This window comes from Salvelinus alpinus, chromosome 28 (assembly GCF_045679555.1).
Source record: "Salvelinus alpinus chromosome 28, SLU_Salpinus.1, whole genome shotgun sequence".
NCBI classification, from domain to species: domain Eukaryota; kingdom Metazoa; phylum Chordata; class Actinopteri; order Salmoniformes; family Salmonidae; genus Salvelinus; species Salvelinus alpinus.
In genome coordinates this window covers 44,370,516-44,384,450 of record NC_092113.1, presented here as the reverse complement: position 1 = coordinate 44,384,450, position 13,935 = coordinate 44,370,516, and the positions used below count along the sequence as shown (strand labels likewise).

Below are 13,935 nucleotides of genomic sequence, written 5' to 3'. Positions count from 1 at the left end.
TAGTTACACACCCTGTATGGTAGGGGTTAGGGTTAACACTAGGTACACACCCTGTATGGTAGGGGTTAGAGTTAACACTAGTTACACACCCTGTATGGTAGAGGTTAGGGTTAACACTAGGTACACACCCTGTATGGTAGGGGTTAGGGTTAACACTAGTTACACACCCTGGATGGTAGGGGTTAGGGTTAACACTAGTTACACACCCTGTATGGTAGGGGTTAGGGTTAACACTAGTTACACATCCTGTATGGTAGGGGTTAGGGTTAACACTAGTTACACACCCTGTATGGTAGGGGTTAGGGTTAACACTAGTTACACACCCTGTATGGTAGAGGTTAGAGTTAACACTAGTTACACATCCTGTATGGTAGGGGTTAGGGTTAGTGTTAACACTAGTTACACACCCTGTATGGTAGGGGTTAGGGTTAACACTAGTTACACACCCTGTATGGTAGGGGTTAGGGTTAGTGTTAACACTAGTTACACATCCTGTATGGTAGAGGTTAGGGTTAACACTAGTTACACACCCTGTATGGTAGGGGTTAGGGTTAACACTAGGTACACACCCTGTATGGTAGGGGTTAGGGTTAACACTAGTTACACATCCTGTATGGTAGAGGTTAGGGTTAACACTAGTTACACACCCTGTATGGTAGGGGTTAGGGTTAAGACTAGTTACACATCCTGTATGGTAGGGGTTAGGGTTAACACTAGTTACACACCCTGTATGGTAGGGGTTAGGGTTAGTGTTAACACTAGTTACACATCCTGTATGGTAGAGGTTAGGGTTAACACTAGTTACACACCCTGTATGGTAGGGGTTAGGGTTAACACTAGTTACACACCCTGTATGGTAGGGGTTAGGGTTAACACTAGTTACACACCCTGTATGGTAGGGGTTAGGGTTAGTGTTAACACTAGTTACACACCCTGTATGGTAGGGGTTAGGGTTAGAGTTAACACTAGTTACACACCCTGTATGGTAGGGGTTAGAGTTAACACTAGTTACACACCCTGTATGGTAGGGGTTAGGGTTAACACTAGTTACACACCCTGTATGGTAGGGGTTAGGGTTAGTGTTAACACTAGTTACACACCCTGTATGGTAGGGGTTAGGGTTAGAGTTAACACTAGTTACACATCCTGTATGGTAGGGGTTAGGGTTAACACTAGTTACACACCCTGTATGGTAGGGGTTAGGGTTAACACTAGTTAAACACCCTGTATGGTAGGGGTTAGGGTTAACACTAGTTACACATCCTGTATGGTAGGGGTTAGGGTTAACACTAGTTACACACCCTGTATGGTAGAGGTTATGGTTAACACTAGTTACACACCCTGTATGGTAGGGGTTAGGGTTAACACTATTTACACATCCTGTATGGTAGGGGTTAGGGTTAACACTAGTTACACACCCTGTATGGTAGGGGTTAGAGTTAACACTAGTTACACATCCTGTATGGTAGGGGTTAGGGTTAGGGTTAACACTAGTTACACACCCTGTATGGTAGGGGTTAGGGTTAACACTAGTTACACACCCTGTATGGTAGGGGTTAGGGTTAACACTAGTTACACACCCTGTATGGTAGGGGTTAGGGTTAACACTAGTTACACACCCTGTATGGTAGGGGTTAGGGTTAACACTAGTTACACACCCTGTATGGTAGGGGTTAGGGTTAACACTAGTTACACACCCTGTATGGTAGGGGTTAGGGTTAGTGTTAACACTAGTTACACACCCTGTATGGTAGGGGTTAGGGTTAACACTAGGTACACACCCTGTATGGTAGGGGTTAGGGTTAACACTAGTTACACACCGTGTATGGTAGGGGTTAGGGTTAACACTAGTTACACACCCTGTATGGTAGGGGTTAGTGTTAACACTAGTTACACATTCTGTATGGTAGAGGTTAGGGTTAACACTAGTTACACACCCTGTATGGTAGGGGTTAGGGTTAACACTAGTTACACATCCTGTATGGTAGGGGTTAGGGTTAACACTCGTTACACATCCTGTATGGTAGGGGTTAGGGTTAACACTAGTTACACACCCTGTATGGTAGGGGTTAGGGTTAACACTAGTTACACATCCTGTATGGTAGGGGTTAGGGTTAACACTAGTTACACATCCTGTATGGTAGGGGTTAGTGTTAACACTAGTTACACATTCTGTATGGTAGAGGTTAGGGTTAACACTAGTTACACACCCTGTATGGTAGGGGTTAGGGTTAACACTAGTTACACATCCTGTATGGTTGGGGTTAGGGTTAACACTAGTTACACACCCTGTATGGTAGGGGTTAGGGTTAACACTAGTTACACACCCTGTATGGTAGGGGTTAGTGTTAACACTAGTTACACACCCTGTATGGTAGGGGTTAGGGTTAGGGTTAACACTAGTTACACACCCTGTATGGTAGGGGTTAGGGTTAACACTAGTTACACATCCTGTATGGTAGGGGTTAGGGTTAACACGATGTTATACATTACATACAGTACTACTGTCTTTAACATCACAAACACACACTCTCTGTCCTTACTGACACACTCACATCAAAATAGAGCCCTCCTTCCCTCTCACCTGTCTTTCTAAGGGGTTGGTAGGTATAGGGGTTGATGATATGGATGAGGGTGGGGTTGAGGGTGAAGGTTGGATGGGGGTGTCTATTGGAGGTGTCTGTCTCCCCCCTTCCTCCATATCCCCCAATAGCTCCACTCTCCCCTCCTCCTCTCCTTTCTGTCGTCTGAGAGTCTCTATGTGTCTGTTCCTCCTCCTCTCGTCTCGAACACTGAGCATCTCCTCAAAGTCCAGCTGGAGCAGCTCCGCACTGTAATACACAGTGTATATTAACATAAACACTAATACACAGTGTATATTAATTTAAACACTGTAATAAACAATGTATATTAACATAAACACTGTAATAAACAATGTATATTAACATAAACACTGTAATACACAATGTATATTAACATAAACACTGTAATACACAATGTATATTAACAAACACGGTAATACACAGTGTATATTAACAAACACTGTAATACACCATGTATATTAACATAAACACTGTAATACACAATGTATATTAACAAACACTGTAATACACCATGTATATTAACATAAACACTGTAATACACAATGTATATTAACATAAACACTGTAATACACACTGTATATTAACAAACACTGTAATACACATTGTATATTAACATAAACACTGTAATACACACTGTATATTAACATAAACACTGTAATACACAATGTATATTAACATAAACACTGTAATACACACTGTATATTAACATAAACACTGTAATACACAATGTATATTAACATAAACACTGTAATACACACTGTATATTAACATAAACACTGTAATACACAATGTATATTAACATAAACACGGTAATACACAATGTATATTAACATAAACACGGTAATACACAATGTATATTAACATAAACACTGTAATACACAATGTATATTAACATAAACACTGTAATACACAATGTATATTAACATAAACACGGTAATACACAATGTATATTAACATAAACACGGTAATACACAATGTATATTAACATAAACACTAATACACAGTGTATATTAACATAAACACTGTAATACACAATGTATATTAACATAAACACTGTAATACACAATGTATATTAACATAAACACTGTAATACACCATGTATATTAACATAAACACTGTAATACACCATGTATATTAACATAAACACTGTAATACACAATGTATATTAACATAAACACTGTAATACACCATGTATATTAACATAAACACTGTAATACACCATGTATATTAACATAAACACTGTAATACACCATGTATATTAACATAATTAACTGCTGTTCTCCCTAGCATCTCGACAGAGAAAAACACACTTTGAAGTGTGTGTGTGTGTGTGAGCGTGTGATAACATGTATTTGTACTCTGACCTGGTGATGCTTGGAGCAGTGTCATTGGTGGGTTGGTTTCCGGGGGTGTGTCGGGGAGAAAGGTCGTTTCCAGGTGAAAGGCCATTGTCGGGGTCAGTGCTGCTATAGCTCCTCTCCTTCCTCCTCCTCTCCCTTTCCACTTCCTCTTCATCCTCCACTGTCCACTGGCGGGTAAGACTACACAGACCCACACAGTTTAACACTAGTGACCGAGGCTACTACAGGGACTTTTGAGGTTCTCATTAGATTTCAAAAAGGCTTTATAACCACACCATGCTTCACAAATCATCTGTATGAAGATGCAGTAGTATGAACAGCTGATGACAGGGTTAGGGATAACAACTCTCTTTGTAGGGTGCTCTCTGTGTGACGTGCTATCTGAGACGGTAGTCTGTGTGACGTGCTATCTGAGACGGTAGTCTGTGTGACGTGCTATCTGAGACGGTAGTCTGTGTGACGTGCTATCTGAGACGGTAGTCTGTGTGACGTGCTATCTGAGACGGTAGTCTGTGTGACGTGCTATCTGAGACGGTAGTCTGTGTGACGTGCTATCTGAGACGGTAGTCTGTGTGACGTGCTATCTGAGACGGTAGTCTGTGTGACGTGCTATCTGAGACGGTAGTCTGTGTGACGTGCTATCTGAGACGGTAGTCTGTGTGACGTGCTATCTGAGACGGTAGTCTGTGTGACGTGCTATCTGAGACGGTAGTCTGTGTGACGTGCTATCTGAGACGGTAGTCTGTGTGACGTGCTATCTGAGACGGTAGTCTGTGTGACGTGCTATCTGAGACGGTAGTCTGTGTGACGTGCTATCTGAGACGGTAGTCTGTGTGACGTGCTATCTGAGACGGTAGTCTGTGTGACGTGCTATCTGAGACGGTAGTCTGTGTGACGTGCTATCTGAGACGGTAGTCTGTGTGACGTGCTATCTGAGACGGTAGTCTGTGTGACGTGCTATCTGAGACGGTAGTCTGTGTGACGTGCTATCTGAGACGGTAGTCTGTGTGACGTGCTATCTGAGACGGTAGTCTGTGTGACGTGCTATCTGAGACGGTAGTCTGTGTGACGTGCTATCTGAGACGGTAGTCTGTGTGACGTGCTATCTGAGACGGTAGTCTGTGTGACGTGCTATCTGAGACGGTAGTCTGTGTGACGTGCTATCTGAGACGGTAGTCTGTGTGACGTGCTATCTGAGACGGTAGTCTGTGTGACGTGCTATCTGAGACGGTAGTCTGTGTGACGTGCTATCTGAGACGGTAGTCTGTGTGACGTGCTATCTGAGACGGTAGTCTGTGTGACGTGCTATCTGAGACGGTAGTCTGTGTGACGTGCTATCTGAGACGGTAGTCTGTGTGACGTGCTATCTGAGACGGTAGTCTGTGTGACGTGCTATCTGAGACGGTAGTCTGTGTGACGTGCTATCTGAGACGGTAGTCTGTGTGACGTGCTATCTGAGACGGTAGTCTGTGTGACGTGCTATCTGAGACGGTAGTCTGTGTGACGTGCTATCTGAGACGGTAGTCTGTGTGACGTGCTATCTGAGACGGTAGTCTGTGTGACGTGCTATCTGAGACGGTAGTCTGTGTGACGTGCTATCTGAGACGGTAGTCTGTGTGACGTGCTATCTGAGACGGTAGTCTGTGTGACGTGCTATCTGAGACGGTAGGCTGTGTGACGTGCTATCTGAGACGGTAGGCTGTGTGACGTGCTATCTGAGACGGTAGGCTGTGTGACGTGCTATCTGAGACGGTAGGCTGTGTGACGTGCTATCTGAGACGGTAGGCTGTGTGACGTGCTATCTGAGACGGTAGGCTGTGTGACGTGCTATCTGAGACGGTAGGCTGTGTGACGTGCTATCTGAGACGGTAGTCTGTGTGACGTGCTATCTGAGACGGTAGTCTGTGTGACGTGCTATCTGAGACGGTAGTCTGTGTGACGTGCTATCTGAGACGGTAGTCTGTGTGACGTGCTATCTGAGACGGTAGTCTGTGTGACGTGCTATCTGAGACGGTAGTCTGTGTGACGTGCTATCTGAGACGGTAGTCTGTGTGACGTGCTATCTGAGACGGTAGTCTGTGTGACGTGCTATCTGAGACGGTAGTCTGTGTGACGTGCTATCTGAGACGGTAGTCTGTGTGACGTGCTATCTGAGACGGTAGTCTGTGTGACGTGCTATCTGAGACGGTAGTCTGTGTGACGTGCTATCTGAGACGGTAGTCTGTGTGACGTGCTATCTGAGACGGTAGGCTGTGTGACGTGCTATCTGAGACGGTAGGCTGTGTGACGTGCTATCTGAGACGGTAGTCTGTGTGACGTGCTATCTGAGACGGTAGTCTGTGTGACGTGCTATCTGAGACGGTAGTCTGTGTGACGTGCTATCTGAGACGGTAGTCTGTGTGACGTGCTATCTGAGACGGTAGTCTGTGTGACGTGCTATCTGAGACGGTAGTCTGTGTGACGTGCTATCTGAGACGGTAGTCTGTGTGACGTGCTATCTGAGACGGTAGTCTGTGTGACGTGCTATCTGAGACGGTAGTCTGTGTGACGTGCTATCTGAGACGGTAGTCTGTGTGACGTGCTATCTGAGACGGTAGTCTGTGTGACGTGCTATCTGAGACGGTAGTCTGTGTGACGTGCTATCTGAGACGGTAGTCTGTGTGACGTGCTATCTGAGACGGTAGTCTGTGTGACGTGCTATCTGAGACGGTAGTCTGTGTGACGTGCTATCTGAGACGGTAGTCTGTGTGACGTGCTATCTGAGACGGTAGTCTGTGTGACGTGCTATCTGAGACGGTAGTCTGTGTGACGTGCTATCTGAGACGGTAGTCTGTGTGACGTGCTATCTGAGACGGTAGTCTGTGTGACGTGCTATCTGAGACGGTAGTCTGTGTGACGTGCTATCTGAGACGGTAGTCTGTGTGACGTGCTATCTGAGACGGTAGTCTGTGTGACGTGCTATCTGAGACGGTAGTCTGTGTGACGTGCTATCTGAGACGGTAGTCTGTGTGACGTGCTATCTGAGACGGTAGTCTGTGTGACGTGCTATCTGAGACGGTAGTCTGTGTGACGTGCTATCTGAGACGGTAGTCTGTGTGACGTGCTATCTGAGACGGTAGTCTGTGTGACGTGCTATCTGAGACGGTAGTCTGTGTGACGTGCTATCTGAGACGGTAGTCTGTGTGACGTGCTATCTGAGACGGTAGTCTGTGTGACGTGCTATCTGAGACGGTAGTCTGTGTGACGTGCTATCTGAGACGGTAGTCTGTGTGACGTGCTATCTGAGACGGTAGTCTGTGTGACGTGCTATCTGAGACGGTAGTCTGTGTGACGTGCTATCTGAGACGGTAGTCTGTGTGACGTGCTATCTGAGACGGTAGTCTGTGTGACGTGCTATCTGAGACGGTAGTCTGTGTGACGTGCTATCTGAGACGGTAGTCTGTGTGACGTGCTATCTGAGACGGTAGTCTGTGTGACGTGCTATCTGAGACGGTAGTCTGTGTGACGTGCTATCTGAGACGGTAGTCTGTGTGACGTGCTATCTGAGACGGTAGTCTGTGTGACGTGCTATCTGAGACGGTAGTCTGTGTGACGTGCTATCTGAGACGGTAGTCTGTGTGACGTGCTATCTGAGACGGTAGTCTGTGTGACGTGCTATCTGAGACGGTAGTCTGTGTGACGTGCTATCTGAGACGGTACTCTGTGTGACGTGCTATCTGAGACGGTACTCTGTGTGACGTGCTATCTGAGACGGTACTCTGTGTGACGTGCTATCTGAGACGGTACTCTGTGTGACGTGCTATCTGAGACGGTACTCTGTGTGACGTGCTATCTGAGACGGTACTCTGTGTGACGTGCTATCTGAGACGGTACTCTGTGTGACGTGCTATCTGGATGGTAGTCTGTGTGACGTGCTATCTGAGACGGTAGTCTGTGTGACGTGCTATCTGAGACGGTAGTCTGTGTGACGTGCTATCTGAGACGGTAGTCTGTGTGACGTGCTATCTGAAATGGTAGTCTGTGTGACGTGCTATCTGAGACGGTAGTCTGTGTGACGTGCTATCTGAGACGGTAGTCTGTGTGACGTGCTATCTGAGACGGTAGTCTGTGTGACGTGCTATCTGAGACGGTAGTCTGTGTGACGTGCTATCTGAGACGGTAGTCTGTGTGACGTGCTATCTGAAATGGTAGTCTGTGTGACGTGCTATCTGAGACGGTAGTCTGTGTGACGTGCTATCTGAGACGGTAGTCTGTGTGACGTGCTATCTGGATGGTACTTGTAAGATTTAGAGTTGTAGTTCTAATTCCTATTGACCCGATTGAGGCACACCTTATCAAGGATCTCAGCTTCATTTAACATTTCCCACATGTGCCTTTCTTTACCACTAATGTCTCTGACTAGACTGAACTAACCCAATGTTCTAATGGACAGCGACCACAGACAGAACAGGGACAGAAACGGGATAGGACCGACCGATAAGAGGTAGGGAATTCTTCAAACTCCCGTCAACATCAAACTCAGACTCGGAACATCTCTTAATTTTCAGACCCCTTGAAGTATCAAAGAAAAACAATCTGATGATTTGGCCTTACTGCTATTAGCCCATACAAAACGCATTGAATAACAGATAGGCCTTACTGCTATTAGCCCATACAAAACGCATTGAATAACAGATAGGCCTTACTGCTATTAGCCCATACAAAACGCATTGAATAACAGATAGGCCTTACTGCTATTAGCCCATACAAAACGCATTGAATAACAGATAGGCCTTACTGCTATTAGCCCATACAAAACGCATTGAATAACAGATTCACTACATGGAACATCAGACAGCCAGAACATCTAAAGGAAGTTTGTTCTGAAGTGTCTGTATCTGAGAGATATGAGAAAGATCAAGAATATAATTGTTTTTACATGTCGAGTCACCATACATACAGTACTTTCACTCATTTTCCCAACTGGTACCGGGGGACCTTCAGACAAGTCTTGTGAGGCCTGTGGGCGTCTTAGAGCAAAACAACCATCATGTACAGTGTTCGTGAGAGTCACCTTTCCATAGAGGGTTTAGGGTTATTAGTATGTAACCCAAACTGTTGGGATGCTACAGACAGAAGTTGGCAGATCGGCTGTACTGACTTCAGACGAGTCCCGAGAAGCCTATGAGGGTTCATAGTAATTTGTAGGCAAAACCGTTCAGAAGACCAATTTTCAGGATGTCTCATGGTCTGACAGACACTGCTTTAGCTCTGTCACCTTTCATCGCAGATGCAGAAGCACGACACAGGTGGATGCAGTAGATTGAGATGGATATCATCCAGATATCTTTAGCTTCAACTGACTTTAGGGGGTTAACAACAGCAACATCACAGGACCACACAACATCCACCTCAACCCGATCCGTCATCTGATCAGCTTTCACTTTCCTTATCAATATCATGATCAACGACAGCAGTCACAAACCTCGGAAGACCATTCACTATTTACAAAAACAAAACAACATTCTGTTCTAACCATCTAAATCATCATTGATTTATGTTCACAGCGAAAACAGGTGTCTATTAGTGCGCAGTGCAGCTCTACTATAAATGAATTGTAGGCTATCGGTTATCGTTACAATCCTGACAGAAAGTCACCACGAACTAAAGCCTCATGTCCACCAGACACATCAACCTCTTTGCGTGCCGCATTGGGCTCCGGTGCGTTCTGTGTACTGCATGCGTTCAATATTTTCAAGTTGTGCATTTCTTTCTTCATGCGGTGGTACAAATGGAAGTACACACATTGACTCCAACTGGCTAGCTGTCAGCTAGTTAAAAAGTGAAGCACATATATTTCAAGTACGGAAAATGTGGGCTAGACAACCGGCAAAACAACACGCATATACATCAGGCGTAAACCAGCTCTTACCGGGACAGAGCCGACCAGTTCTTCCGGCTGATGGACATGGCAGCTGGGGTCCCAGTCGAGTTGAGGCCGGCTGTGAGGAAGTTTAGTCGGGAAAAGCGTCTGAGGCACCACGCTGAGTGGCTGTCAGAGTCGAATCAGTCAGCGGGACAGAATTACAGTCCACCTTTACCCTGCTAGATCACATGACCTAACTAACTACCTGGGAGAGAGAGTGAGGTAATGTTTTCGATCTTGTCCATGTATAGTTATGAAGGCAGTTCACTTCTAATAGCTGTAGTTTGATAAACGAGGTCAGGTGAATATAGACAGGAACACCCAACAGAGAGATATATAAGGGCATTCAGTTTGTCTAATATACTTCATCTTTCTACTTCTCCTGTTGTGCCCTGCATGCAGCCTGGCCTACTGTTAGGGATAGGGTTACCTATTCTCCTGTTGTGCCCTGCATGCAGACTGGCCTACTGTTAGGGATAGGGTTACCTATTCTCCTGTTGTGCCCTGCATGCAGACTGGCCTACTGTTAGGGATAGGGTTACCTATTCTCCTGTTGTGCCCTGCATGCAGACTGGCCTACTGTTAGGGATAGGGTTACCTATTCTCCTGTTGTGCCCTGCATGCAGACTGGCCTACTGTTAGGGATAGGGTTACCTATTCTCCTGTTGTGCCCTGCATGCAGACTGGCCTACTGTTAGGGATAGGGTTACCTGTCCTACTGTTAGGGATAGGGTTACCTATTCTCCTGTTATGCCCTGCATGCAGCCTGGCCTACTGTTAGGGATAGGGTTACCTGTCCTACTGTTAGGGATAGGGTTACCTGTCCTACTGTTAGGGATAGGGTTACCTGTCCTACTGTTAGGGATAGGGTTACCTATTCTCCTGTTGTGCCCTGCATGCAGCCTGGCCTACTGTTAGGGATAGGGTTACCTGTCCTACTGTTAGGGATAGGGTTACCTATTCTCCTGTTGTGCCCTGCATGCAGCCTGGCCTACTGTTAGGGATAGGGTTACCTGTCCTACTGTTAGGGATAGAGTTACCTATTCTCCTGTTGTGCCATGCATGCAGCCTGGCCTACTGTTAGGAATAGGGTTACCTGTCCTACTGTTAGGGATAGGGTTACCTATTCTCCTGTTGTGCCCTGCATGCAGCCTGGCCTACTGTTAGGGATAGGGTTACCTGTCCTACTGTTAGGGATAGGGTTACCTGGCCTACTGTTAGGGATAGGGTTACCTGTCCTACTGTTAGGGATAGGGTTACCTGGCCTACTGTTAGGGATAGGGTTACCTGTCCTACTGTTAGGGAAAGGGTTACCTGTCCTACTGTTATGGATAGGGTTACCTATTCTCCTGTTGTGCCCTGCATGCAGCCTGGCTTACTGTTAGGGATAGGGTTACCTGTCCTACTGTTAGGGATAGGGTTACCTGGCCTACTGTTAGGGATAGGGTTACCTGTCCTACTGTTAGGGATAGGGTTACCTGGCCTACTGTTAGGGATAGGGTTACCTGTCCTACTGTTAGGGATAGGGTTACCTGGCCTACTGTTAGGGATAGGGTTACCTGTCCTACTGTTAGGGAAAGGGTTACCTGTCCTACTGTTATGGATAGGGTTACCTATTCTCCTGTTGTGCCCTGCATGCAGCCTGGCCTACTGTTAGGGATAGGGTTACCTGTCCTACTGTTAGGGATAGGGTTACCTGTCCTACTGTTGTGCCCTGCATGCAGCCTGGCCTACTGTTAGGGATAGGGTTACCTGTCCTACTGTTAGGGATAGGGTTACCTATTCTCCTGTTGTGCCCTGCATGCAGCCTGGCCTACTGTTAGGGATAGGGTTACCTGTCCTACTGTTAGGGATAGAGTTACCTATTCTCCTGTTGTGCCATGCATGCAGCCTGGCCTACTGTTAGGAATAGGGTTACCTGTCCTACTGTTAGGGATAGGGTTACCTATTCTCCTGTTGTGCCCTGCATGCAGCCTGGCCTACTGTTAGGGATAGGGTTACCTGTCCTACTGTTAGGGATAGGGTTACCTGGCCTACTGTTAGGGATAGGGTTACCTGTCCTACTGTTAGGGATAGGGTTACCTGGCCTACTGTTAGGGATAGGGTTACCTGTCCTACTGTTAGGGAAAGGGTTACCTGTCCTACTGTTATGGATAGGGTTACCTATTCTCCTGTTGTGCCCTGCATGCAGCCTGGCCTACTGTTAGGAATAGGGTTACCTGTCCTACTGTTAGGGATAGGGTTACCTATTCTCCTGTTGTGCCCTGCATGCAGCCTGGCCTACTGTTAGGGATAGGGTTACCTGTCCTACTGTTAGGGATAGGGTTACCTGGCCTACTGTTAGGGATAGGGTTACCTGTCCTACTGTTAGGGATAGGGTTACCTGGCCTACTGTTAGGGATAGGGTTACCTGTCCTACTGTTAGGGATAGGGTTACCTGTCCTACTGTTAGGGATAGGGTTACCTGGCCTACTGTTAGGGATAGGGTTACCTGGCCTACTGTTAGGGATAGAGTTACCTGTCCTACTGTTAGGGATATAGTTACCTGTCCTACTGTTAGGGATAGGGTTACCTGTCCTACTGTTAGGGATAGGGTTACCTGTCCTACTGTTAGGGATAGAGTTACCTGTCCTACTGTTAGGGATATAGTTACCTGTCCTACTGTTAGGGATAGGGTTACCTGTCCTACTGTTAGGGATAGGGTTACCTGGCCTACTGTTAGGGATAGAGTTACCTGTCCTACTGTTAGGGATATAGTTACCTGTCCTACTGTTAGGGATAGGGTTACCTGGCCTACTGTTAGGGATAGAGTTACCCATACTACTGTTAGTGAGCTGAAAAAGGCAAAGACCAGGTACAGTCAGGATATATCTGTTGAACATCTTTGATGTATCTAATAATACTGAACAGTACAGAGTCTTTCAGTGTGACTGAGTCACTGTTTGTTCTAAAGGCCTGTGTGTGTGTGTCCTACAGATCTGTATAAGACCACACCTTCACCTAAAGACAGACAAGTGTACTGGACTTTACTCATAGCAATCTTACCTACAACCTTGTGTGTGTGTGTGTTTGTCCTACAGATCTGTATAAGACCACACCTTCACCTAAAGACAGACAAGTGTACTGGACTTTACCCATAGCAATCTTACCTACAACCTTGTGTGTGTGTCTTCAGTGTGATTATGTAACTCCTCAGCACTCTTCCTCCTTTTTCTAACAAAGGACCACACAGACACAAACACGAACCTTAAGCCTACAGAGAGCAAGACACACACACACACACACACACACACACACACACACACACACACACACACACACACACACACACACACACACACACACACACACACACACACACACACACACACACACACACACACACACACACACACACACACACACACACACACACACACACAAGGCTATTTGCATCCGAAAAGATGAGTGGGAAAGCTACATGAAGAGAGTCAGAGTCCTTTAACTCATAAGGTACTACTAAACTCTGTCTAAGATGGGGTACTACTAAACTCTGTCTAAGATGGGGGGGTACTACTAAACTCTGTCTAAGATGGGGTACTACTAAGCTCTGTCTAAGATGGGGGGGTACTACTAAACTCTGTCTAAGATGGGGGGGTACTACTAAACTCTGTCTAAGATGGGGTACTACTAAGCTCTGTCTAAGATGGGGGGGGGTACTACTAAACTCTGTCTAAGATGGGGGGGTACTACTAAGCTCTGTCTAAGATGGGGGGTGCTACTAAACTCTGTCTAAGATGGGGGGGTACTACTAAGCTCTGTCTAAGATGGGGGGGGGGTACTACTAAACTCTGTCTAAGATGGGGGGGTACTACTAAGCTCTGTCTAAGATGGGGGGTGCTACTAAACTCTGTCTAAGATGGGGGGGTACTACTAAGCTCTGTCTAAGATGGGGGGGTACTACTAAACTCTGTCTAAGATGGGGGGGTACTACTAAACTCTGTCTAAGATGGGGGGGTACTACTAAACTCTGTCTAAGATGGGGGGGTACTACTAAACTCTGTCTAAGATGGGGGGGGTACTACTA

At 46.2% G+C, this 13,935-nt stretch overlaps 1 protein-coding gene across 2 annotated transcripts in view; it reads right to left on the bottom strand.

Annotated features, from left to right (window-relative positions):
- lad1 (ladinin) overlaps window positions 1-10,068 on the bottom strand; it is a 106,492-nt gene extending 96,424 nt beyond the window's left edge. For both annotated transcript variants that reach the window (XM_071373256.1, XM_071373257.1), the window contains exons 1-3: window positions 9,876-10,068; window positions 3,968-4,144; window positions 2,585-2,831 (exon numbers count right to left, since the gene is read on the bottom strand). In XM_071373256.1, coding sequence (XP_071229357.1) covers window positions 2,585-2,831; window positions 3,968-4,144; window positions 9,876-9,913 — 462 coding nt within the window. In that variant the 5' untranslated portion in view covers window positions 9,914-10,068. The remainder of the gene's footprint in view (window positions 1-2,584; window positions 2,832-3,967; window positions 4,145-9,875) is intronic.
- Window positions 10,069-13,935: the final 3,867 nt, after the last annotated feature.